The 20,836-nt window shown below is 57.8% G+C and overlaps 8 protein-coding genes across 8 annotated transcripts; 5 read left to right on the forward strand and 3 right to left on the reverse strand.

Moving 5' to 3' along the window:
* Positions 1-1,870: 1,870 nt before the first annotated feature.
* Positions 1,871-5,109, forward strand: B0T26DRAFT_645456 (fungal-specific transcription factor domain-containing protein; the record flags this gene model as incomplete). The annotated part of the gene is made up of 2 exons (XM_060437723.1): positions 1,871-2,211; positions 2,274-5,109. The coding sequence occupies 2 exons, from the start codon at positions 1,871-1,873 to the stop codon at positions 5,107-5,109; spliced, it is 3,177 nt and encodes a 1,058-aa protein (XP_060296941.1).
* A 1,879-nt stretch (positions 5,110-6,988) lies between these two features.
* Positions 6,989-9,259, forward strand: B0T26DRAFT_777698 (uncharacterized protein; the record flags this gene model as incomplete). Its single annotated transcript, XM_060446638.1, has 6 exons — positions 6,989-7,150; positions 7,212-7,344; positions 7,422-8,039; positions 8,109-8,345; positions 8,436-8,577; positions 8,633-9,259. 6 exons carry the CDS (start codon positions 6,989-6,991, stop codon positions 8,772-8,774), a joined length of 1,434 nt encoding a protein of 477 aa, XP_060296942.1. The 3' UTR covers positions 8,775-9,259.
* A 16-nt stretch (positions 9,260-9,275) lies between these two features.
* B0T26DRAFT_647965 (HotDog domain-containing protein) lies at positions 9,276-10,209 on the reverse strand (the record flags this gene model as incomplete). The annotated part of the gene is made up of 3 exons (XM_060437959.1): positions 9,276-9,585; positions 9,750-9,853; positions 10,102-10,209. The coding sequence occupies 3 exons, from the start codon at positions 10,207-10,209 to the stop codon at positions 9,276-9,278; spliced, it is 522 nt and encodes a 173-aa protein (XP_060296943.1).
* Positions 10,210-10,676: 467 nt separating this feature from the next.
* On the forward strand, positions 10,677-12,456 carry B0T26DRAFT_830352 (Pex12 amino terminal region-domain-containing protein). The gene has a single exon (XM_060447465.1). The coding sequence runs from the start codon at positions 10,791-10,793 to the stop codon at positions 12,111-12,113; it is 1,323 nt and encodes a 440-aa protein (XP_060296944.1). The 5' UTR covers positions 10,677-10,790; the 3' UTR covers positions 12,114-12,456.
* Positions 12,457-12,713: 257 nt separating this feature from the next.
* On the reverse strand, positions 12,714-13,987 carry B0T26DRAFT_647616 (calcineurin-like phosphoesterase; the record flags this gene model as incomplete). The annotated part of the gene is made up of 4 exons (XM_060437914.1): positions 12,714-13,091; positions 13,148-13,229; positions 13,413-13,548; positions 13,585-13,987. 4 exons carry the CDS (start codon positions 13,985-13,987, stop codon positions 12,714-12,716), a joined length of 999 nt encoding a protein of 332 aa, XP_060296945.1.
* Positions 13,988-15,315: 1,328 nt separating this feature from the next.
* B0T26DRAFT_645046 (endomembrane protein 70) lies at positions 15,316-17,578 on the reverse strand (the record flags this gene model as incomplete). Its single annotated transcript, XM_060437679.1, has 2 exons — positions 15,316-17,402; positions 17,488-17,578. 2 exons carry the CDS (start codon positions 17,576-17,578, stop codon positions 15,316-15,318), a joined length of 2,178 nt encoding a protein of 725 aa, XP_060296946.1.
* Positions 17,579-17,622: 44 nt separating this feature from the next.
* On the forward strand, positions 17,623-18,375 carry B0T26DRAFT_712063 (uncharacterized protein). The gene is made up of 2 exons (XM_060442067.1): positions 17,623-18,182; positions 18,247-18,375. The coding sequence occupies exon 1, from the start codon at positions 17,866-17,868 to the stop codon at positions 18,151-18,153; it is 288 nt and encodes a 95-aa protein (XP_060296947.1). The 5' UTR covers positions 17,623-17,865; the 3' UTR covers positions 18,154-18,182; positions 18,247-18,375.
* A 1,103-nt stretch (positions 18,376-19,478) lies between these two features.
* On the forward strand, positions 19,479-20,692 carry B0T26DRAFT_752114 (uncharacterized protein; the record flags this gene model as incomplete). Its single annotated transcript, XM_060445481.1, has 5 exons — positions 19,479-19,670; positions 19,743-19,889; positions 19,970-20,066; positions 20,184-20,374; positions 20,588-20,692. The coding sequence occupies 5 exons, from the start codon at positions 19,479-19,481 to the stop codon at positions 20,690-20,692; spliced, it is 732 nt and encodes a 243-aa protein (XP_060296948.1).
* Positions 20,693-20,836: the final 144 nt, after the last annotated feature.

Here is a 20,836-nt window from a genome sequence, read left to right on the forward strand (position 1 = left end):
TCTGGCCCCTTTCATAGGCACCCCCCTAGGAAGTTATTAGTATATCCGCACAATGGTACGGAGTAGCGCATGAACAGCCTCCCAGTTCCCACCCCCCGCCCCCCCTCGCTAATCAGGTACCTCATTAGGCCATACGGCAGCACGGTCTCGCGTGGCCGTCGCCATTTCCCCAAAAAGTCAATGGCCCTTAAGACCCCCACACCCGGCTCCCGCCCCTCGATTCTCCTCCTCCCACTTCCCCAGAAACATCCTTCTGACCCGTGGGAGGCCAAGGTTGGACAGCATCGCAGACGCAGCAGCCAGCCTGGGCAACTCGCTGACGACACAAGCCGTGCGGCATCTCCCATTTCCTGCTAACAACGCATCGCACCGCACTAGGGCGCCTGTCACGGGAGCAAACCTAGCGACCTGAACTTTCTTGGAACTTTGGCGCGCTCCCCAGCCCCGGCCTCTCCGCATTCAAGCCTCTGTAGACTCAGAGCTCGATACGGCCACGGCAGCAGCTTACAAGCTGTTGCTATTTAACCTCAGCTCGTCCGTCCCTGGATAGCGAGGCCCTCCGGTCTTACGCGTACCCTACTCGACAGGTATGTAAGTGCGTTTTTTTCTTTCTTGACACGGCCCGGGCGTTTTCTCGTGACACGCCGTGCGCCAAACTCCACCCAAGTCCGACTTCAACGCTTGTTTGTCCACACGGCATGCACAGGTTTGTGCTTCCCCTTCCCGGTGCTCTGGCCGAGGTGGACCATAGACCGCGACCTGTCTTGTGTCTTGTCCCCCTCAATGAATCAGGTCCGGCCCCGGCAGCGTGTGCGGCGCATGCCCGTTTGGAACCCCGGACGGACTAGGCCGATGCCGGGCAGTTGCTCAGCGGCGTCGCCATGGCCTTGCAGCAGTCTGCATATACTGTGTATGGGATGGAAGCAGACATGTTCTATGGCACGACGCGGACTCTGAGAGGGTTGGATCGCAGGCGATGCCCTTTCCCATTCTAGCTGGCTTGTCTGAATAGGCCCCCATTTTCGTCCTCTCCGGGTCGCCATGCAGACTGTCTGTCAAGCACAAGATTTTTTATCCCTCGTCTCCCTGGCTGCTACCCTGAGCTCCACCCGAGCGCTTGGTCCACCAGCTTGCTTGCAGATTGCTTGAACCACACCCCCTCCCCGACCCTGGCCGCCCCCCTCCTTCCCCCCGTCCAGGCGCCTTCCCAATGCGCGCGCGGGCGGGGGCGCCGCTTTCCTTCATCTTCCCGCATCTGGGGCAGGCGGCGCGGGATCATTAGCATTCATTCACTGCCTTCCTTGCCTTCCATGCTTCCTAGGACCTCTTTTGCTGATCTTTCGCTAGAAACTCCCTTTTGTCGTTGGAACATTTCCTCTCGTCGTAGGAAAGAAGAGAGAAAAGGCCTTTTCATTTTTACCCGGATTCGCGCCTTGCACGTTCCCAAATCGTTTAAACGCCTTCGGGAGGCGCCGGCTTCGCCATCTTCCGCCCCCCTCACTCCCCCAAATTCTCGGCGAGGCGTCCCGAATTTGCCTGTCATGATATCGTGAGCACTGTCCCAATTGGTCTGGGCGAGGCAGTGAGCGAGTCTAAACGCAGCGCCCGCTTTGGCGTGGCGAGAGCGACTCATCTTCGCCGCAGTGAATTCCTGACGTCGTCCATCACGTCCATCCCGTCCTGGTGGACATATACCTCTACGTTTAAACACATCACGGTCGCTTCAAATAAGTGTCTCCCCTGAGACCCGTGTAACGAGCGCCTACCAGCGCCCCCTTAAACCATTCTATCCCTGGTCCGTGTCACCTCGACCTGACACAGCCGCAACCGGCGACCAGGCCGGGGATTGCTGGTTGGATATTGGTAGGCCATGGCGTCAGTCCTCGCCTCACAGCCAACCGATATACTGTCTGTGCCCGGCGTGCACTCAAAACAAGCCATGCCGCCACTCCAGGAACTCACGCCGCCCCATCATATCAAGCAAGAAGACGACCAGGAGAGAGGCCGCCCCCGAAGCCGGTCCGACGACAAGGACGTAGAGGATCTTGATATAGACGATCCTGACGATATCGATGGCGATGGGAACAACGCGAACTCGTCCAATTCGGAAGGCCCTGCACGAAAGCGCCGCAGGAGCCGAAAGGGCCTGGATAAGAAGTTTGAGTGCCCCGAAAAAGGCTGCGGGAAGAGCTACTCTCGGGCCGAGCACCTGTATGTCGTCGCTCCGTCTTGAATGCGTGGCAAGAGTTTGGTCGCTAACCCCTTGCACATAGCTACCGCCACCAGCTGAATCACAACCCCAAGCAAGTTTATAAGTGTGGCATTGGCGATTGCCAGCGCACATTTGTGAGACTTGACCTGTGCAACCGGCATAAGGACCGCCATACAGCCAAAGGCTCGGCTTTGAATCGCAAGGACTCGTTGCTGGGCCAGCTCTCACCCATCACCGATCACCGTGCCCCTTTCGCACCGGCAGGCTCCACTTCGCCCGAAGCCAATCGGCCCGGCACCGGATATAAGGGACGGCCACTGACAATGCAGTATCATTCTCCCAAAGACTCCCTGGGTAGCCCATACACACCCATCACCAGCACGCCCCCAGCCGGCTTTCCCAACGGACATGCGAACGGTCTCGACTACATGCACCATGATGGAAATTATCACCACATGGCAGGTCAAAGGCCTCCGCTTCACTCATCGCCAGGCCCTCAGCGGCCATCGATACAGACCAGCGTCGGCGCGTACGGAGTCTTGTCTCCTATATCTAACCAGCCAGGGTATATCAGCCAGCCCAGCAATACTCCGCAATCCGCTACCCAAATGCCGTACGTACCGCCGCAAAACTTTCCACCGTTCAGCCTCCCGCCGTCAGATTTCGCTTCGTCCTCGACCGGGGCCGTTACAAGGGAGGAGCAGCAGAACTATGCACCCTCCACCACCGCCGAATACTCGGACCATCACCCCCAGGGTGGCGGCGAGATGATGCTGCTGGATCAAATGAGCATGCCGCAGACGATGCCAGTTTTCGGAAGCGATAGCATTCTCAACAAATCACCCTACGTCGGAATGCCCGAGGATTTTATGGCGTATCTGTTTAATACGCACGGCGAGGGCTCTCCTATGACCGGTGTGCCAATACAAGGCCTTAAGTATGGTTTCCAGGACGATGATACGTCTGGCCCTCTGCTGACCCGTCGTAGTTATGGCGAGTTCTCTGTTAACCAGTACCACATGCCGTACTATAATGATCCCAACAGTATTGGGTACTTCCCTCCGTCCACGGGTCCTCAGCAGGTCATGTCCGTCACCAACCTGCTTGACCAACCTGCCCCCGAATCTGGCATCTCTGAGGATAAGAGCGCCGAGATAGTCGAGTTCATCAGGGAAAGATTTCACGAGAATGGTCACGCCCCGATCGAGAAGCACCGCGATAACATTCTTGAGGGAGATCGCAACGACGACACCCACATGCTCAGTCGCAAGATGATGCAGGCTTATATCGGATCGTACTGGCTCCATTTCAGCGACCAAGTGCCGATTCTACATAAGCCTACATTCTTGCCCGACAAGACGCCTAAGTTACTTCTGATTGCCGTCATGACAATCGGCGCGGCATGCTTGGACAAGGCTCACGGTCCAAAGATCACCAAGGCTGGCGCCGAGCTGTCCAACTTCTTAGCCGGGAACCTCAGGTGGGAAATGTTCCAGGACCCCACCTGCCGGCCGCCTGCCAATCTCTGGGTCTTCCAGACGTTATTACTCCTCGAGGTGTACGAAAAGATGTATTCGACCAGAGAGCTGCACGAGCGGGCGCATATCCACCATGCAACCACGATAACACTTATGCGTCGCGGGAGAGCGCTCATTGGAAAATCTGCCTTGGATTCGCCACCAAATCCGAGGGATGACAGAACTAACGGCTCGAGACAGTCTTCTACGTCTGGCGCGGCCCACACCCCGGATGAGTGGTGGAACCACTGGATTACTAACGAAGCGACGCGGCGGGCAGCATTCGCGGCCTTCGTGATCGACTCGATTCATGCTACCATGTTTGGCCATTCAACAGTCATGGTGGCACACGAAATGCGCTTGCCACTACCCTGCGACGACAAGCTGTGGAAGGCCACAAGCGGCTCCGAGGTAGGCAGGATCGAGGCCAACCTCATGTCTGTCGGCAACAAACCAATATCCTTCCTGGAAGGCCTCAAACGGACCCTCAGCAATCAAGAAGTCCAGACGAACTCATTTGGCCGTACAATTCTCATGGGAGGGTTGCTCAGCGTCAGTTGGCACATGAACCAAAGAGACCTCCAGGTCAACTCTCTGGGCGGCGGGGTTGCGCAGACGCTTGGTGGTCGTGACAAATGGCGAGGGACACTGACGCGGGCCTTTGACTCGTGGAAGGGCGACTTTGACAAGACGCTGCTGGGCACCGGCGATGCGGCAGACCCGTACATCTACGACTCTCCGAACCGCAACGAGCTGAAGGTGGTTCTCGAAAGCCGGATTGTGCTTCATCATCTGGCGCATATGGCAATGCATGTGGATATCGTGGACTGCCAGATTTTCGCCCGGGCGAAGAGGCTCCTCGGCCGAGCCATTGGGTCACAGGATCTCCACAGCGCGCAGCGACGGATGAAGGACATCTGGGCGCCGTCGGCGAAAGCTCGAGATGCGACTTATTATGCCTTGAAATTTTTGCACTCGGTTATGCTCTCAAGCGGCCCAGGGACGCCAAGGTCAAACGGCTACAACGCTATGGACGACTTGTACTCGGCCCGAGACGATGTCCTGCTTAACCGCCCCTGGGTTCTCTATTTTGCTGCGCTGGTGGTTTGGTGCTACGGATATGCGCTCGAGGGTGCGAGCCCTAGCCTACACGTCCCATCCACGCCTCAAGATAGAGTGCGCCACATGCGGGAATATCTGATCAAGTACGGCAACGTGTCGTCGCCCGAGGAGCTGAAGTCAATGAAGGGGATTAGCCACAACACGCCGCTGTTGATGATACTGAAAGACACGTTCGAGGTAACGAGGTGGGAGTTGCTCCACGAAGGAGCCACCCTCTTGAACAACTGCATCAACCTCAACACTGGCCAAGCAGTCTGAATCTGAAATCCGTGGCCGCGTCTGCTGATTGGGCTAGAAGACGAAGAACGGCGACGGATTCGAGAGGCGCCTGGGGTAGCCGCTGCACACTTTCAGGTGTTGGATGACGATTTGATTTACACGTCGAACATGAATTGGAATGGGATTGTATGTGAAAAAGACGGGCAAAGGGATCTTCCAAAAGATATTTCTCATGAGGTTTGACACTGAATGGGTTGGACCGAGTGGGCGAGGGCGGCATTGCTCAAACATGTTTTATTTACCTACTATACCCCTGTTGTTTCTGTATCTGTGTTCTCGAAAGTACTATACCTGTATATTTGATTTTTCTCGCCAGCGCGCAAGCATTCAGGTGGTCGGGACGGGAAGTTGAGGTGAGTTTGCGGATATTCGGCAGTCTATAACAAAAACGAAGCAGGCTTAGGATGTGGACTAGCATCCAAATTGAGGTACGGGTGGGGCCCCGCAATATACCACGGTACGCAGGAACCTGCCCAACCTGGAAAGTCCGGCACATTGGTGGAGTAATGTCGTACATGAAACTGCCAGAGAGCTCCAGCCGAGCGCCCCGTCCCATTGAATCCCAGGTGCAAGTGCAATGGGGAAGTCGGTGACAGACGGCGTGGGGGGTCGGTCGACGGGTACGTATAGGTAGGTGAACGGATGGATGATACTAGGACGTTTTTGGAGTGCGAGGACCATGTTCCCATTCTCTATCCTCGGTCGGCCAAAAAACGGTTCAGCGCGCAAGCGATCTTGACGAGGCTCGTATGGAGTGGACCATCGTGTAATTCGCGATGGGGAATACGCCATCGGAAGCTGTGCCAAGCCGTTCAGATACTTACATACCTTGGGCGTATCAAAGGTATTAGTATCTGTGGTACAGAATAGTCCCCCGCACCTGCTCACAACTTGAACCTGCATTCCATCCTTTCCCCGTGTGCTGCTTGCTATTAGTAACCTGTCTGTCGATATAGGTCGCTCTTTCCCGGTGCTGTTATATCCAACCAAAAATGGGTGGGGGGGTAGCCATTCAGCTTCTCCTCATCATTAACCCCCCTTCCCGCCGTCCCGGATTGCCGGAATAGGTACTAGCCGCAGATGATGGTGGCATGTAGTAACTCAATTCCCTGATAATAATACCATGGAATATTGATTACTCGGGGTCGAGTCTCGGGCTGCACAGGACGGCACTGCATCTGGACCAGATATCTGTTTGTGGGAGAGTTTCACGCTATTCGTAATGTATGTACTGTACAGAATCTCGTGGCTGTCAGAGAACAGTAGCTTTGTGCCTGAGGCTTGACGGGCTGCTCAGGTACGGATAGACGTCGGGTGCTCTGCGGGTATCAGATAGACGAGACGAGCTTCGGAGGTTATGTTCATCTTATCGCCGATCGGCCTTGGGCCAGACAGACCCCGCGTCTTCCCGCACAATCCCGTCATCATCGTCCGTCTTTGAGCTGGCCAGACCTCGCGGTTGACAAACGCACCTTCCCCCGCTAAAGCCCGACCTCTTTTTACATCCGAGTCGTGGACAGCGCGCGCCGCGAGCCTGCAAACTTCAAGCATCCATTTGCCTCTTCCGACACCCGCAGCCCGAGGTCCCACCCGTCCAGTGCTGTGACTGTTCGCTGCCATTCCGATCGGCATTTAAGCTTCAACCCTCTGCTTGACATCTTGACCTCTTGAAGAGGCCGTCCGAGACAGCCTTATTACAGAGACAACTCTCATTCCCCAAACCACGTTTATACTGAGATTATCGGCGGTGCACCCCGCATCCATCTTATTTATCTTTCATTGTATCGTCGGTTCAGCAGCGTCTGCAACCCGGGTCTATCTGTCAAACTGTGAATCGCACCTGGTTCTGGATGTCAATATGGCGGTGCTTCTCATACAGCTGCCGCCCGAGATAGTCCACAACATTCTCAGTTTTGTGGACCCCGACACTCTGCCCGTGCTGCAGAAGACATGTCGCTATTTCTATACGTTTGTGAAGGGTAACAGTGCCCTGTGCCGCGAAATCTACTGCCACACTCTGGTACCGTCCCCGTCCCTGTGTATGGATATAAGTGAATGACACACGGCTGATCTCTAGTCAGGACGAGCCTCCCTCTTATGACCTTGACTGGGAACGGGAGCTCCAGGACGTCTTGCGCCTTCGCCGTATCTGCGCGCGCAAGGGCACCGAGAAGGTGAGCCCAAGTGTCTGTCAGGCCGTTGTGGCCTGTGTCCGTCTCGACAGGGAGATTAAGATATCGGAGATGGCTAACAAAGAACGCTTCCCCGGTTCTCTTTTCTTCAGAAATCAGAACTCCCTTTCGTCTTCAATACTGCTACACGTCTGCTCAAGAACGCGTCTCGCGGAGGCACCCGGCAGGCTCGGTCGGTGACGTACCCGCAGTCGCGCAATGCCTCGCTTCTTACGGAGCTCTTCGAGAGCGACGAGAACCGCGAGGCCTTCCTCTCGCGCTCGTTCCTGTTTGAGCGCGCCCGTGGCCGGACCAACGGCATCCAGAACCCGCCGCAGGAAGACCACCAGCAGAGCGCCAAGCTCCACAGCCTCTTCGGCATGCCGCTGTTGAAGCTCGGCCGCACGCGGTCCTCGAGGATGTACCCCTTTGCGTGCTCCAAGGTTTACGATCTGCGCGAGTACACCGAGAACACTCGGTGGGGCCCCTTTATGAACGACGGCAGCGACCGCATCGACTGGGAGAAAGTCGAGGCCATCTTGCTTGTGCTTCGGAACAACATGAAGAACAAAGGCCTCGATACCTTTCCCATCTTTTCCAACTTCTGGAACACGGCGTTTGGCGGCTCCTGGCCCCGTAGCTATATCCCCTGGCCAGAGGAGCAAGAGCGCTCCGAGCTCGAGCTGCAGGATCTCTACAACGTGTCGGGCACGTGGCTGCGAGTGGTGTGCTTCCTGGGTCGGTAATTCCTGATACGAGCCCCAATGCCCCTCGTTCGTGTCATGCTAACTTGCAGGGGCAACAAAGACTACAACGACTTCTTCAGCTACAACTTCCCCATCGGGGATCATCTGCCAGACAACATCCCGCGACCGGCTTTAAATACCGGAGAAGCCACCCGGCTCATCCTCATGAAGATCCACGTGACCAAGGTTGAAGCGCCCGGAGAGTCGGACGGGCAGGATCACCCTGTCGTGCATTTTGAGGGCTTCTCGCGGTCGTTGGACGGCTCGTGGGACGAGAATGCCAATTCGGATCTGCGAGGTGAAATTAACCTACGGGGTGATTTTCCACCATGCGAACGCACTGTTGAAGGCCATTGTATGCTGACCCGTCTTCCCATTTTCTGTGTAGGCACCGCCCGCATGACGCCCGAGGGCGAGGTTCGCTGGACGACGTATTCAATCTTTAGCGGCATCGAGCGATGGAAGAGCGAAGGCATCCAGCTCGGCGGTATCCAGTCTGCCAGAGGCGTCGTGGGAAACTGGTTTGACAAGTACTGCCCCCACAGACCCCCATAGTCGTCGTTGTGTCTGACTGTTTGGCGGTAGGGATCTGGACCCCCACGGGCCGTGTGGACCGACGGCGTTTTGGAAGATATCCGACCTCGAACCAAACAGCGACGACCAGCAGGTCCTTCTGCATGACTTCCTCCCTATTGGTGAGCCGCTACTCTCTAGGCGTTTCTTCTAAGCGTAGTGTTTTCCGGAAGCATACTGACAATCCGCAGTAGATGGCTACGAGGAGGAGCTTGACGAAGAGGAATACCTAGACGGCCTTAGTGATATCCTGCTGCCCGTAGATCTTGAGATCAACCAGTTCTTCGGCGGTGACGATGATTGATCGGGCGGCGATAAGGGGACGGGCGTGGTTCGCGTCCGAACTTCTTGGCGTGAACTTTCACTCATTATCTCTTGCTTATTCGCTTCTTCTCTCCTTGCCTTGACTGGAACGGACGCTCAGTTATATGTTGATCATACTACCTAGCCTTTTGTTCCTTTTGAAAGCGAAAGATTGCACCAGGACACCTAAAAGAGACGCAATTAATGAACAGCAACGGGAAAAGGAATACAAAATATCGGCATGCGCTTTAGTGGTTTTGATATGTATACCTAGGTTATATACATATCCAATTCTTCAGCAGGTCCATCCCGTACCTTAACAAAGCCGAGCCCCAGCAACGTCTCCTCTAGATCATATCTTACTGCCAACCGGGGGATCCGTGTTGAACTTGCCATGCTCGCACGTCGCCACCAGCGCGCCGTCGTCGGCCCGCCGAATCGCGCCCCGCAGCGAGCACAGCCGCTTGCCCGCGTGCACCACCTCGGCCTCGATCAGCACCGTCGCCCCCGAAGGCGCCGGCCGCAGGTACGTCACGTTGAGCGTCCGGCTGACCCCCAGGTAGTGCCAGTGTCCTGGTTCGGAGACGAGCGCTATGGCGGTCGACGTGCAGTAGTCGAACAGCGTCGCGATGCACCCGCCGTGGAGGCTGCCTAGCCGGTTGCTGTGTGTGTGCAGTGTTGGCTTTTGGGTTGTTTTCTGTGTTTTCTGTGTTTTTTGTTTTTTTTTTGCAGGAATAGGTGGGGAGAGAGAAACGGAAGGGAGGAAGGATAGAAAGAAAGATGGGGGGTAAGGAAGGTAAAAAGGGGAAAGAAAACAACAACATACCAGTGCGACGGCTGGACCGTGTACCGGAACACGACGCGCGGATGTGGTAGCGTTGCGTCGGCGGATACGACTTCGAGGTACGGCACGAGCGTGTTGGCCCATTCCTAAGAGTGGGAAGGAAGTGTTAATGGTGCAGTGAAATAGATGTGCATAGGCAGGTAGGTCTAGAGAGGAGAGAGAGGAGAGAGCAGTAGCGCCAAGAGGGTGCGGTGTGAAGTGGTATATGGTATGTTGAAGAGTGGGATGGATGCATGCTGCTTCGTGACATGACATGCCGCCCCCCTATTTCTATTGTTGTTCATCACGCGTCTTTCATGCCTAGAGGGGACGTTCCGCCAGGTCGTGCACGTACATGGTCGTTGGGATCGTCAACGAGCTCCCTTCCGCGCTTCATGAGCTCAGTCACTCGTTGCACGCCGGTGGCCTCGGCGGGGCTGGACTTTGCCGGGTTCTTGGCCATGTGTTGTGTTGTGTTGTTGTGGTTGATGTTTTGGGGGGAGGGGGGGCGTGGAATAAAAGGGGGACCAATACCGAGTGCCAGCCAATATGTATGTAATTATTTGCTGCACTGTACACTACCTGAGGTAGACACTTGCATAGGTTCTGAATAAAAGAGTGGATATAGAGCTAAAACAGCCAATGTGATAGCGAGTGTTATCAACGATGTGCTTCCTAGCTCGCCAGGTCGGTGATGTTTGACCCTATTTCCGGGCGGGCTTGTTGCAGGTCCAGTCCAGCGGTGCAAGGGGCTGGAATAGCGGCTTGTCGTTACCGTGCTAAAGTGGGATTGGCATGCTTTAAACCAAGCCTGGGGAATACCAACCTGAGGCAGGGCAGTTCCCCGCATTTCCCCGAACCAGGCGTGCCTCGGCAAGTCTAGGACAGGGGGGGCTGCACTGGGCTTCGGGCAGCTTGGCGGCGGCGGCACAGCATCCCTACCACCTGCAACCTTACCCGGCTTTAGTTCTTTGCTTCCCATCCGACCTCATCAACTTGCCTATCGACGGCATCAGATTAAATTGATTTGATGGGTGGACAGTGATGGAGTTTGTGACGGCCCTCCGGGGCAGCTTCGACGATGGCAAGCCGTCGCTGTTTGAGCTTCTGTCGGAGCAGCAGCTGGTGGGGCTGCTCCCGCCGACGCTGCGCTACCTGTTGACGGTGGCCACGCAGCGCTACCCGCGCCATCTGCTGCGCGTGCTCAACAGCTTCGACGAGCTCTACGCCCTCGCCGCCCTCGTGGTCGAGCGCCACTACCTGCGCACGCGCGCCGGGTCCTTCACCGAGAACTTCTACGGACTCAAGCGCGAGAAGGCCCTGGCCGCCGACATCCCGCGCGCCGCCCACTCCGCCCCCGCCGTCGTGCGCGACGCCCTGCGCCTGACCACGGCCGACGTCTGGCGCAACCTCGCCGTCATGGTCGCCCTCCCCTACCTCAAGCGCAAGCTCGACGAGTCGTACGAGGTCGACGCCCCCCGCGCCCTGCTCGGCCAAGCCTACTCGCGCCTGCCCCCCGGCGCCCGCTGGAGGGACCGCCTGCTGCACTTCTACCGCTGGTTCCTGCGCAACGTCTACCCCAGCGTCAACGCCGCCTACTACTTTGCCCTGCTGGCCTTCAACCTGGCCTACCTCTTCGACAATGCCCGCACCCACAACCCCTTCCTCTGGCTGATCGGCACCCGCGTGCGCCGCATGAACGCCGCCGACTACCGCGCTGTCGAGGAAGCCTTGACCAAGACGACGTCTGCCGCTGCCGCCGCCGCGAGCCCTGCCGCCGCCGGCACCTCGGCCATGCTGCTGTCGTCGCCCCGCGCCGTGGGCGCCCGCTTGCTGGGCGGCCTGTCGCTGGTGCTGCCCACGAGCATCTTTGCCCTCAAGTTCCTCGAGTGGTGGTACGCGTCCGAGTTTGCCAAGCAGCTGTCGCGCAAGGCCGGCGAGAGCCTCAACCTGCCCCCACCGGTTGTGACGGGGCTGCCCGACGACGGGAGCGGCCCGGCGAAAAGGGCCATCTCAAAGACAGCAGAAGAGGAAGACAAAGACGACGACGACGACGACAGCGACCTGTCCCCAGAGACGGCGTACATCGCGGCGTCGTCGCTACTGCCCATCTTCACCGTGCGCGCCCCCGTGCGCTCCGACACGTGCCCCATCTGCGAGGACGCCATGGCGACCCCCACGGCCTGCCAGACGGGCGTCGTCTACTGCTACCGCTGCATCCACCGCTGGCTGACGGGCGACCACCCGCGCCAGGAGCGCTTCATGGCCGACAAGGAGGGCCACTGGGAGAGCGGCGCCGGGCGGTGCGCCGTCACGGGCCGCCGCGTGCTCGGCGGCACCGAGTCGCTGAGGCGCATTATGGTGTGAAGCCTAGTTTAGATCGTAGAGAGTGTGCGTTGCGTGTTGTAAGCTCTGTGTGTGTGTGTGTGTGTTTTTATGGTGTATATAGCATAGGGCGGTACAGGCCGGCTGGTTGAGCAAGGTGCCTGTAGTTGCGAGTTGGCGAGCGCATAGCGAAGGGGTGGCGTTTTCGGATCAGGGCTGGCCAAAAAAAATTGCTTTATTGGATGCGAGGAAAGAAAGGTGCTATACTGTACATAGAATCTACGTCAACGAAACACGTGCTTTGTATGTATAATTGTATACTAGTTGCCCTGAATGAAGCTAGCAGTGTGTTGGCGACACTGTTTATACACAGACAAGTGCAGCTAGGCAACGCAGTTTCGAGGCCATGCTTCATTCCGGCCTCGTCTAGACGAATAAAGATACGAAGCACCGCCAACATCCCTTGGATGCCTGATGCACAACTCTGGGCAATGATCTCGCCTTCTGTCGTGTCCTTTTAAAATCAACCATTTGTTCAAGGTACAGGTATTGTATGTACAGTATGCAGGCAGGCCAATAACGATGCCGACGAGCCCAGCCAAGACATACTTCCTCTATGTATGACTACCGCCGCCGCCGCCATCACAGCTCGACCACGGCGGCAGGGCTACGGCGCACGAGCTTCCTCGTGTTGCCGCGGACGACAGCGGCATTCACCATAAGCCCGCCATTATTAGTGCCCGGCCCAAGCATGAGCCACTTGAACAGGACGCTATTGACCCCATACCACAGCACGCTGAACGCGTCGGCCCACGCCGGCCCGGGCAGCAAGTCGCGCAGCGGGCCCTTCCACTGCCGCGCCATCAGCGTCTCGTACGCCCGCTGGCACTCGTCAAAGTACACGGCCTGCCGCCCGCGGCCCCAGTGCACGTGCCCGAAGACGTGCAGCTTGGGCTTGACGCGCCAGACCTCGTCCAGCAGCCCGGCACAGCCCACGCCGGCGAGGTCGAGGTGGTAGCGCTGGAGGGCGATGAGCTGTTGTGTGTTGGTTGGGGGGGGGGGGCGAAAAGACTCACAGGCGGCGTGTGCGTGACCAGCACGTCCGTCTCGGGCGGGATCCTGCCGTGCCAGGGGTGCAGGTGCCGCTCGTACTGGAATCTGCGTCGGCGCGGAGGCGGTTAGTTGTCTCTGTTGTCGGTGCTGGTAGGTAGACAGAGTATTTATGTGAGGAGGTCAAAGTATAAACAACCACCCGTTGGAGAAATTCCAACCCGGGATGAAGCAGAAACAAACAAGAATAGAGCTGAAGGGAGGAAGAAGAAGAAGAAGAACAAAACTCACGCATTAGTCGACCCCCCGCACGTTGGCACCGCCGGCGAGCCGTAGACATTCAGCTTCCTGCCGCCCTTGAACTCGAGCGTGACGGAGCTGTTCTCGAGGTAGACGACACCCTTGAAGTCCACCTCCCCATCCGCCTCTCCATCCCCATCCCAATCCCCTTCCCCTTCTGAACTCCTCGCAGCATCAGCAAGCGCCCTCCTGGCGTCGGGATCGAACCACGAGTCGTGGTTACCGGCCACGACGACCTTGTGGCGGTGCGGCAGGGCGGCGAGCCAATCGAGCTGGGCCTGGATGGCGGCCGCGGAGCCCGCATCGGTCAGGTCACCGCAGTGCACGAGCAGGTCGCCGTCGGGCACGTCGGGCACCACGTGGCCGTGCGTGTCGGAGAGGCAGACGACCTTGATCGTGCTGCTGTGCCCGTGCCCGGGGCGGAACGGCCGCCCGCGCAGGAGCAGCAGCACGGCGTACAGCCGCGCTACGAGCCAGTGCAGCGGCGAGTCGAGCAGGCCGTCGAGCAGCGTCGGCCGCTCCCAGGTGTTGGGCCGGCGGAGGCGGAGCCAGACGAGGAGGCCCATCCTTTTTGTGTTGTGTCGTTCACTTTTAAGAGTCTCACTTTTTTCTCTTTTCTTTCCTTTTTCCTCTCCTTTGTGGAACTACCCTGCTCTAAACCGTCACGGCCACAGTCACAGCCCCGGCTGACCTGACCCAACCGAATTCAACCTGCCCTGGAGTGAAGTGAACCGACCGACTGGCTGGTAGAGCGTCGAGCTACTAGCTGAAAAACAAGGCAACCCTACCTTACCCTGCCCTATGCTCCGGCAGGTTCAAGAGTCCTAGTCCCAACGCACACACGCTGCATGCACAGGGGCTCGGTCGTCTAACTGACGTGTGTCATGCCTGGCCCATGTTTTCTGTGATTCGGCGAGCTACTGAATGAGGTTGACGAGATAGGTAGATGATAAATACGGGCTACGCACAGCGTGGAATATTGCCAGTTCGGTAGTGTAGCGTAGGTTGAATTTGTGTCAAGCCCGCCGACAGACAGACAGACAGACAGGTGCGTTCAAGTGGTTGGTCTGTGATGTGCGTGTGTGTCGTATCGAGAAGCAGCATGTGTCAGAGGTGAAAGGCTGCATGTGGTTCGATTGATTGGCTGCAAGGTACTCGTTCCGCCCTGATGGTAAGTCACCTGGACTCGAGCTTCCTTAGACCCAGTTGACAAGTCGACGTTGAAAGAGGCAGCAACAGAGCCGCAGCATGTAATTGAAGATGTGGCAGTAAGGTAATATAGCAGGGTAGAATTTTAGAATACTCCGCCTGTCGAGATCCTCTTACATCGCAAAGTTCCAAGCAAGCATTCATAGCGCGGCATCTCGAGGCCGCTAGACTAGCCTCTGCAAGGTGTCGTCATTATGTACATGTACAGCTGACACCACGGCGCAGTGCAGTGCAGTACGACCTCTCCATAGACGACAAACACCCACAACAAAGACGGTGGAATTCAGCACAGTGATACAGATACCGCCCAGTTCTGCCTCTATTCAAACTCCGACCACCACAACACAACGCCATGTGCCCCTTAATACTCCGTACCAATAGGTAGGTATAAATCCAATGCCTGCCGATGCAAACCCTAAGCACTCAGTCCGCTCCTTTTGCGCAAGAACGCCAGATGCCAATGATGCATGCAATTAACCTACAAGATACCGCACCCCCCGAACAAACCCAAGAATTACCACGTCTAATCAATTTTAATTGCCCTGTAAAAGGAAAAGGTAACAAACGTCAGTAAACAATCCACTGGGACGTTACACAGTTCCAAATACAAAAAAGGGGAGGAGGGGAAAAAAGGGGGAGGGGGGAAAAAAAAAGGAAAAGAGACAAAAAGGAAAAAGAAAAAAACTCACCCATAAATCCTGCGCACAAACGCATAAGCAGCCAAGAACCCCACCGTACCGGTAAGCAGGCCATAGACGCAGCAGGCCATGAAGCTATAACTAAAGAACAACAAACTGCTCAGGAAGCCCGAGATGTGCAGCCGGGCAAAGAAATACCACACGCTGTACGCAAACACCCACAGGGCGCTGCCACCACCGACGAAGAAGCTCTGCCACCACCAGTGGTGGTTCTCGGCGCACAGCTGCAGGTAGATGGCCACAACCGTAACCTCGGCAACGGCGCACACTAGGATGGCTGACACGACGGCTAGGAAGCCGAACACGTAGTAGTAGCCGCTCTTGTCCTGCCACACGGACTGGAAGACAAAGAGGAGCTCGATGAAGATGACGGTGAACGGGACCAGGCCCGCGAGCAGCACCGTCCGCAGCGCGTGCCACCATGTCTGCCGCCCCGCCGCGGCCGGCCCCGTGCGCCGCGCGCCGCCGGTGCTGGTCTTGGTCGGGTGCTCCCACGCGCCGGCGCGCGCGAAGCCGTACCACGAGCCGACGTAGACCAGCGGCAGCTGCACGCACAGCCAGAGAGCAACGACGGCGACGAGGGTGCCGAAGGGGATGGCGGTCGACGAGGCCTGGGCCCAGACGAACAGGTTGAGGACGAAGACGGCGCAGAAGCCGAGCCCGGGGAACAGCAGCGCGGTCACCACCGTGTTGCGGCGCCAGTCGTGCCCGCCGAGCGTCTTGTAGATGCGACCCGAGAAGTAGCCCGACAGCACGCCCGCGAACACGAACAGCCCGACGCCGAAGCTGATGAAGCCGCCGCGGAAGCTCGGGTTCAGCACCCCGAGCGCGCTGAGCAGCACCAGCCCGACCGCCATGAACAGCAGCTGCGTGCCCGACCCCACGAGCGGCGCCAGCAGGTGGCCGTGCTGCGGCGGCCGGAACACCTCGCCGTGCAGCAGCTTCCAGCCCGTCACGTCCTCGAGCGCCTCGCCGTCGTCGTCGCCGTCGTCGTCGTCGTCGTCGTCGTCGTCGTCGGACAGCCTGCCGCCGCCGCTGCCAACCTGGTCCAAAAGCCCGAGGGTCTTCTCCAGCTTGAGCTTGCGCCGCAGGAGGCGCACGCCCTGGCCCTCCTCGACTGCCGTGTCCCTGTAGCCCTTGATGTCGGTCCGGATGGTCTTGGTGAGGATCATGAGCACGACGCCCGTGAGCAGCCCGCAGATGAAGAGCGAGTTCACCATGGCCAGCCAGTGGATCTTGGAGCCCGCTTCCTGGTTCACAAAATACAGGTCCCACCGCCGGTTCCACTCGATCGAGCTATCCTCGCGCCAGTACACCGCGTACGAGTACGGGATGGTCAGCTTGTCGCCGTCGTCGGCGCTGCTGCTGCTGCTGCTCGGGTGCGCATGCGCCGCCGCGCTAGACGAACCAGTAGCCAGCGTCCCGTTGGACGGCAAAAGCAGCTCGAAGCCCCCGTCAATGTTCCGCAGGTCCGCCGGGCAGCCGTCCGACAGCCTCTTGTTCCCCGGCCCGATGCTCTTAGCGTACACCTCGAACCCGACCACGACCCTGCCGCCCGCGTCGCCGGCCTTTCCCGGGGCCTTGCGGTATACCATGACGATGGTGTGGTGATTGTTGAGGAAGAAGCGCGGGCGCTCGGCCGAGTGGTCGGCCTCGCCGAGCTTGAAGCCAGCGGCGTAGTACTTGTGCTTCTTGTCGACGGTCACGAAGCTCGTGGCGCCAGGCAAGTTGTCGACAATCCACTCGACCACGTAGCCGTCCTCAACCATCTGGCGGGCGCGCTCTAAGTCGCCGCGGCCGACGGCGCGGCTGCACAACACGGCGCACTTGGTGTCGCGCCGCATGGCCAGCTCGACGTCGGACACGACGATGCGGTCGCCCCGCAGCACCTCGCCTAGGTTGAGCGGGATGCTCTGGCCGCTGAGCAGGCCCGAGCTGAAGTGGCGCTGGCCCGTCGGCGGGCACACGAACGGCAGGTCGAAGTAGGCATACTGCAGCTGCGTGTTGTCCGAGTACACCTTGTTGACTAGCAGCGGTATCGGCTCGTTTTCCTTGTAGCTCTTGACGGACCAGCCTGTTTTTGGGGGGGTCAGTAGTCTGCTCCAATCTAATGCGCCGGAGCAGAGGGATGTGAGGTGAGGGGGAGAGATGCAGCTTACCGGGAATGTAGAATGCATTAGCGGCCCGGCACAGAACCAGGACAAGTACGGTCCACGACCACAGGAACCGAGTCCTCGTAGAACGATCCATTGTGTGTGTTTGTGCTTGTACGTGGTGTGCGTGTGCGTGTGCGTGTGCGTGTGCGTGTGCGTGTGCGTAGATGGCGCGTTACGCGCGCGTGTAGCTGTTGTCGTTCCTCCTCCGAGCCCGGTCGTCTGTCTGCAGGGCTGAATAAGAACCTAAGTTTGTTTCCGGGCTCAGCTCACGCAGCTGTCACGGAAGTGCAGGCTTCAGTCGAGGGATGTGGGATATACCCCGGGCTTCCGGCGAAGCGAGGGAGGGTTGCTGGTTTCTTTCCCACGTTTCGAGAGCAAAGGATGCGGCGTATTTTGGAGGTGTTACGGCTTTCGTCGCTCGGGATCGTTGGTTCGTCGTGCGCCGACTTGGCCGTGTTAGACACTTCGTTTTGGCCCCGTTATCCTAGCAGCGCGTTTGCTTTGAGGTGGTTGGTGGAACGAATGGAACTGGCAGCGAGTGCCACACAGTCGAGGCACTGCAGAGAGCGAGATGGGTCGGGGGTGGAAAAACGGCGGCCAGATGGGATGGGGATGGGTTGGAGCGATGTCGTCGTTGGCAACGGCTGGATCGTCCAACATGGGCCGTGAACTACTATGTAAGGTACAAAGTAGCCCAGCTAGGCAAGGTAAGCTACTGCGTAAGAAGCCAGGGTCCGTGGGCCCGAACCTCAGGCTACCTACCTAAAGTAGTTCTAGGTGCCTATAAATACTTGGCAGCGTCAAGCAACCCGTTCGGTTTTCACTTGCTGTCAACGTTTGCGCAAACGCGTGTGGACGTAATTTGTTGCATCAGTTTGCGAGGCGATAGGTACAGGTGTTCAAAATGCCTTTTCCCCGAGCCATCAAATGCCCGTCTCCCTCCATCCCGGGCAGCCGTCACCGGATTGGAACCCGGGGAATCCAGGACATGGATCCACCCGCCTCATTGTTCTATATGCTCCCGCGAATAGTCCGCTACAAAGGCACGCTACGGCCCAGCATGGTTAGCGTGCTGTAGCGCCCAGCTACCCCATGTATGTAAGTCACCTCACTAATGGATGGATAAATACGTGTCGTCCCCCAAATCAGTGGCCGGTCTGGTTGAAGCCGAGACGTGGGCCGTCCGTCGCTGCTTCGCGGCGCCAACCACGAGCGACAGGGGCATTTTCAGTTTGTTAGGTTTGCGGAGCATGCGGACCATCCAGTGCGTCGACGGCGCCTGGGCAGAGCTGTACTCGACAACCACGCTATGCGCACCCACCACGACGGGGAAATGAAGCCTGGCGCCGTCTTGGGCCCTTCACGCCGACGCCAGCGTGTGCGTGTAAGTGCCGAGGACCCCGAGTGAGAGTCTGGCACGCCCCGGCTATCAGGCGGTCCTTGTCGTCCCCTATTCTGCCCAGGACATTGTCTAGCCCGGCCGACGCATGTTGGCAACTTCTGCATGGCAGCAGCATGTCCTGCCGAGCGGCCATCGAAAGAAGTCACCCAAGACCGGAAAGAGTTGCCACGATTTCGTCTCGCATTTCGAGATTCCGTGACAAGGCCGCATCGAGGCGACTATTACCAACCGACATGTCGATGCCCCGCAAGTAGAACCGCTCTGCCTCGTTTCGAATCTCTTCTCCCAGGGTAGAGTCGACTGAGGTTTCTGGCTGAGCACCGGATGTCGTAATATAACGACTAGCGCTCTCAACTCAACCCTGCGAGTGGCTGAATTTGTCACTGCCTTGGAGGCTCTTGTCCTGATCTGGACCAGGAGCTGAAAGTCGCCCTCTGTAGCGATATGACAAATACCCATGTTAGGAGACAGCCGACTCTGCAAAGCCTAGACAAGTTGAGTTGTTTGGGTTGTCCAGTGTTCGCCGCCAACACTCAACGCCATGCCATTGTTATCATCCACGTCTGGCGATCAATGGTATGAAGTTGCAGTCATGGCCGAGTTTGCAGTGGCAACTGTTCTCGCCGTCCTTCCTCTCGTCCTCGGCGCTTTAGACCAGTATGCCGAGATGGCCACAAAGTTCAAAACCGTCTCGCATTATTCTTCCGAGCTGAGGGAGCTGGACCTTGTCATGAGAACCCAGAACTGGATTGTCAGAGAGACAGCCATCCAGCTCCTCGAATCGGTCTGCGGAGACCCTGAACGGGGCCGGGAACTCGTTTCGTAGCGAGGCCACATCTTGCTACACGGTCTCGAGATTAGCAGCGCTCATCTGAGTCGGCTCAAGGACGTGTGGGACGGGTTTGACCTCTGGAACCTTGCACTGCTGCAGGTTAATTCATCCATAGACTCGATATACCAAAAACTCGATAAGCTGCATCCGCCAGCTGGACAGGTGGCTCCTGTGAGTCTACTCGTCTGAAATTAGGGACACAGCCACTAATATTTTGTTAATTTCAACAACATGGGGAGAATATCATACAGTTTGCCAGAAAGGTCAAGCTGTCCCTGACCAAAGCGGAGCTGAAGAAGATGATCCAGAGCCTCCGGGACTCAGTCAGCGACTTCAAAACGCTGAGCAGTCAGATCCGCGCCAGAATCTAGTCAACGAGAAGTCATCCAGGAGACCAGTCGGCAACACCCGAGACACCCAAAGCCGAGCCGAAGAGTCTGGAAACCTATCGACAAATCCGTGCAGCCTCGTCCAAGCTGTACGACATCATGCGGTGCTCCTGCGTCTCGCACCATCGCCACCTTATCAGCACTGGCCTGCTAGACCACGCTGCGTTGCAGCAAAACCCGCAAAATGTCGTATTTAGCCTTGCCGTTAGCTCCTTTCACCACAGCAATCCGGACCCCGTGAAGTCCATCATACTCGAGGTCGAGTCTGTGAGCCGCAAACTCGGGACCAACCCTGAGGCTTCTTCAAGCTTGTGCCAGGAACAGCTCGCCCGGCCTGGAAGAGCCAAGGGGCGGTGATGAACGCTGCTTTACAGCACCGCCAGGCTGGCTCTAGCCACCAGACCAGGGCCGGCGGACTAGAATGCATCGACCTGCTCAGCGCGCTTGCTCTATCCTAAATACTGCCGCATCGTGCGCAAGTGCCTGGCCTGCGACTTCGGCCTGGGCGAGGACAACTTTACCGACGCCGACCTGCAGGGCGCCTTCCTGGTCGACGTGGTCGTGGCCCTCGAAAGGGCCGAGTAGGTCCTCCGAGAGCGGGACATGTAGTAAGCACGCAAAAATCCGTGACCCGCCGACCCCGTGAATAAACGGACGGCTCTTTTTTGTTTGTGGACTGGCAACCGCGCCGTTGATCGCGTGAGCAGAGGCGGGCGCAGGATTTGTGTG

Source organism: Lasiosphaeria miniovina, assembly GCF_030549165.1.
Source record: "Lasiosphaeria miniovina strain SMH2392-1A chromosome Unknown B0T26scaffold_4, whole genome shotgun sequence".
Lineage (NCBI taxonomy): Eukaryota > Fungi > Ascomycota > Sordariomycetes > Sordariales > Lasiosphaeriaceae > Lasiosphaeria > Lasiosphaeria miniovina.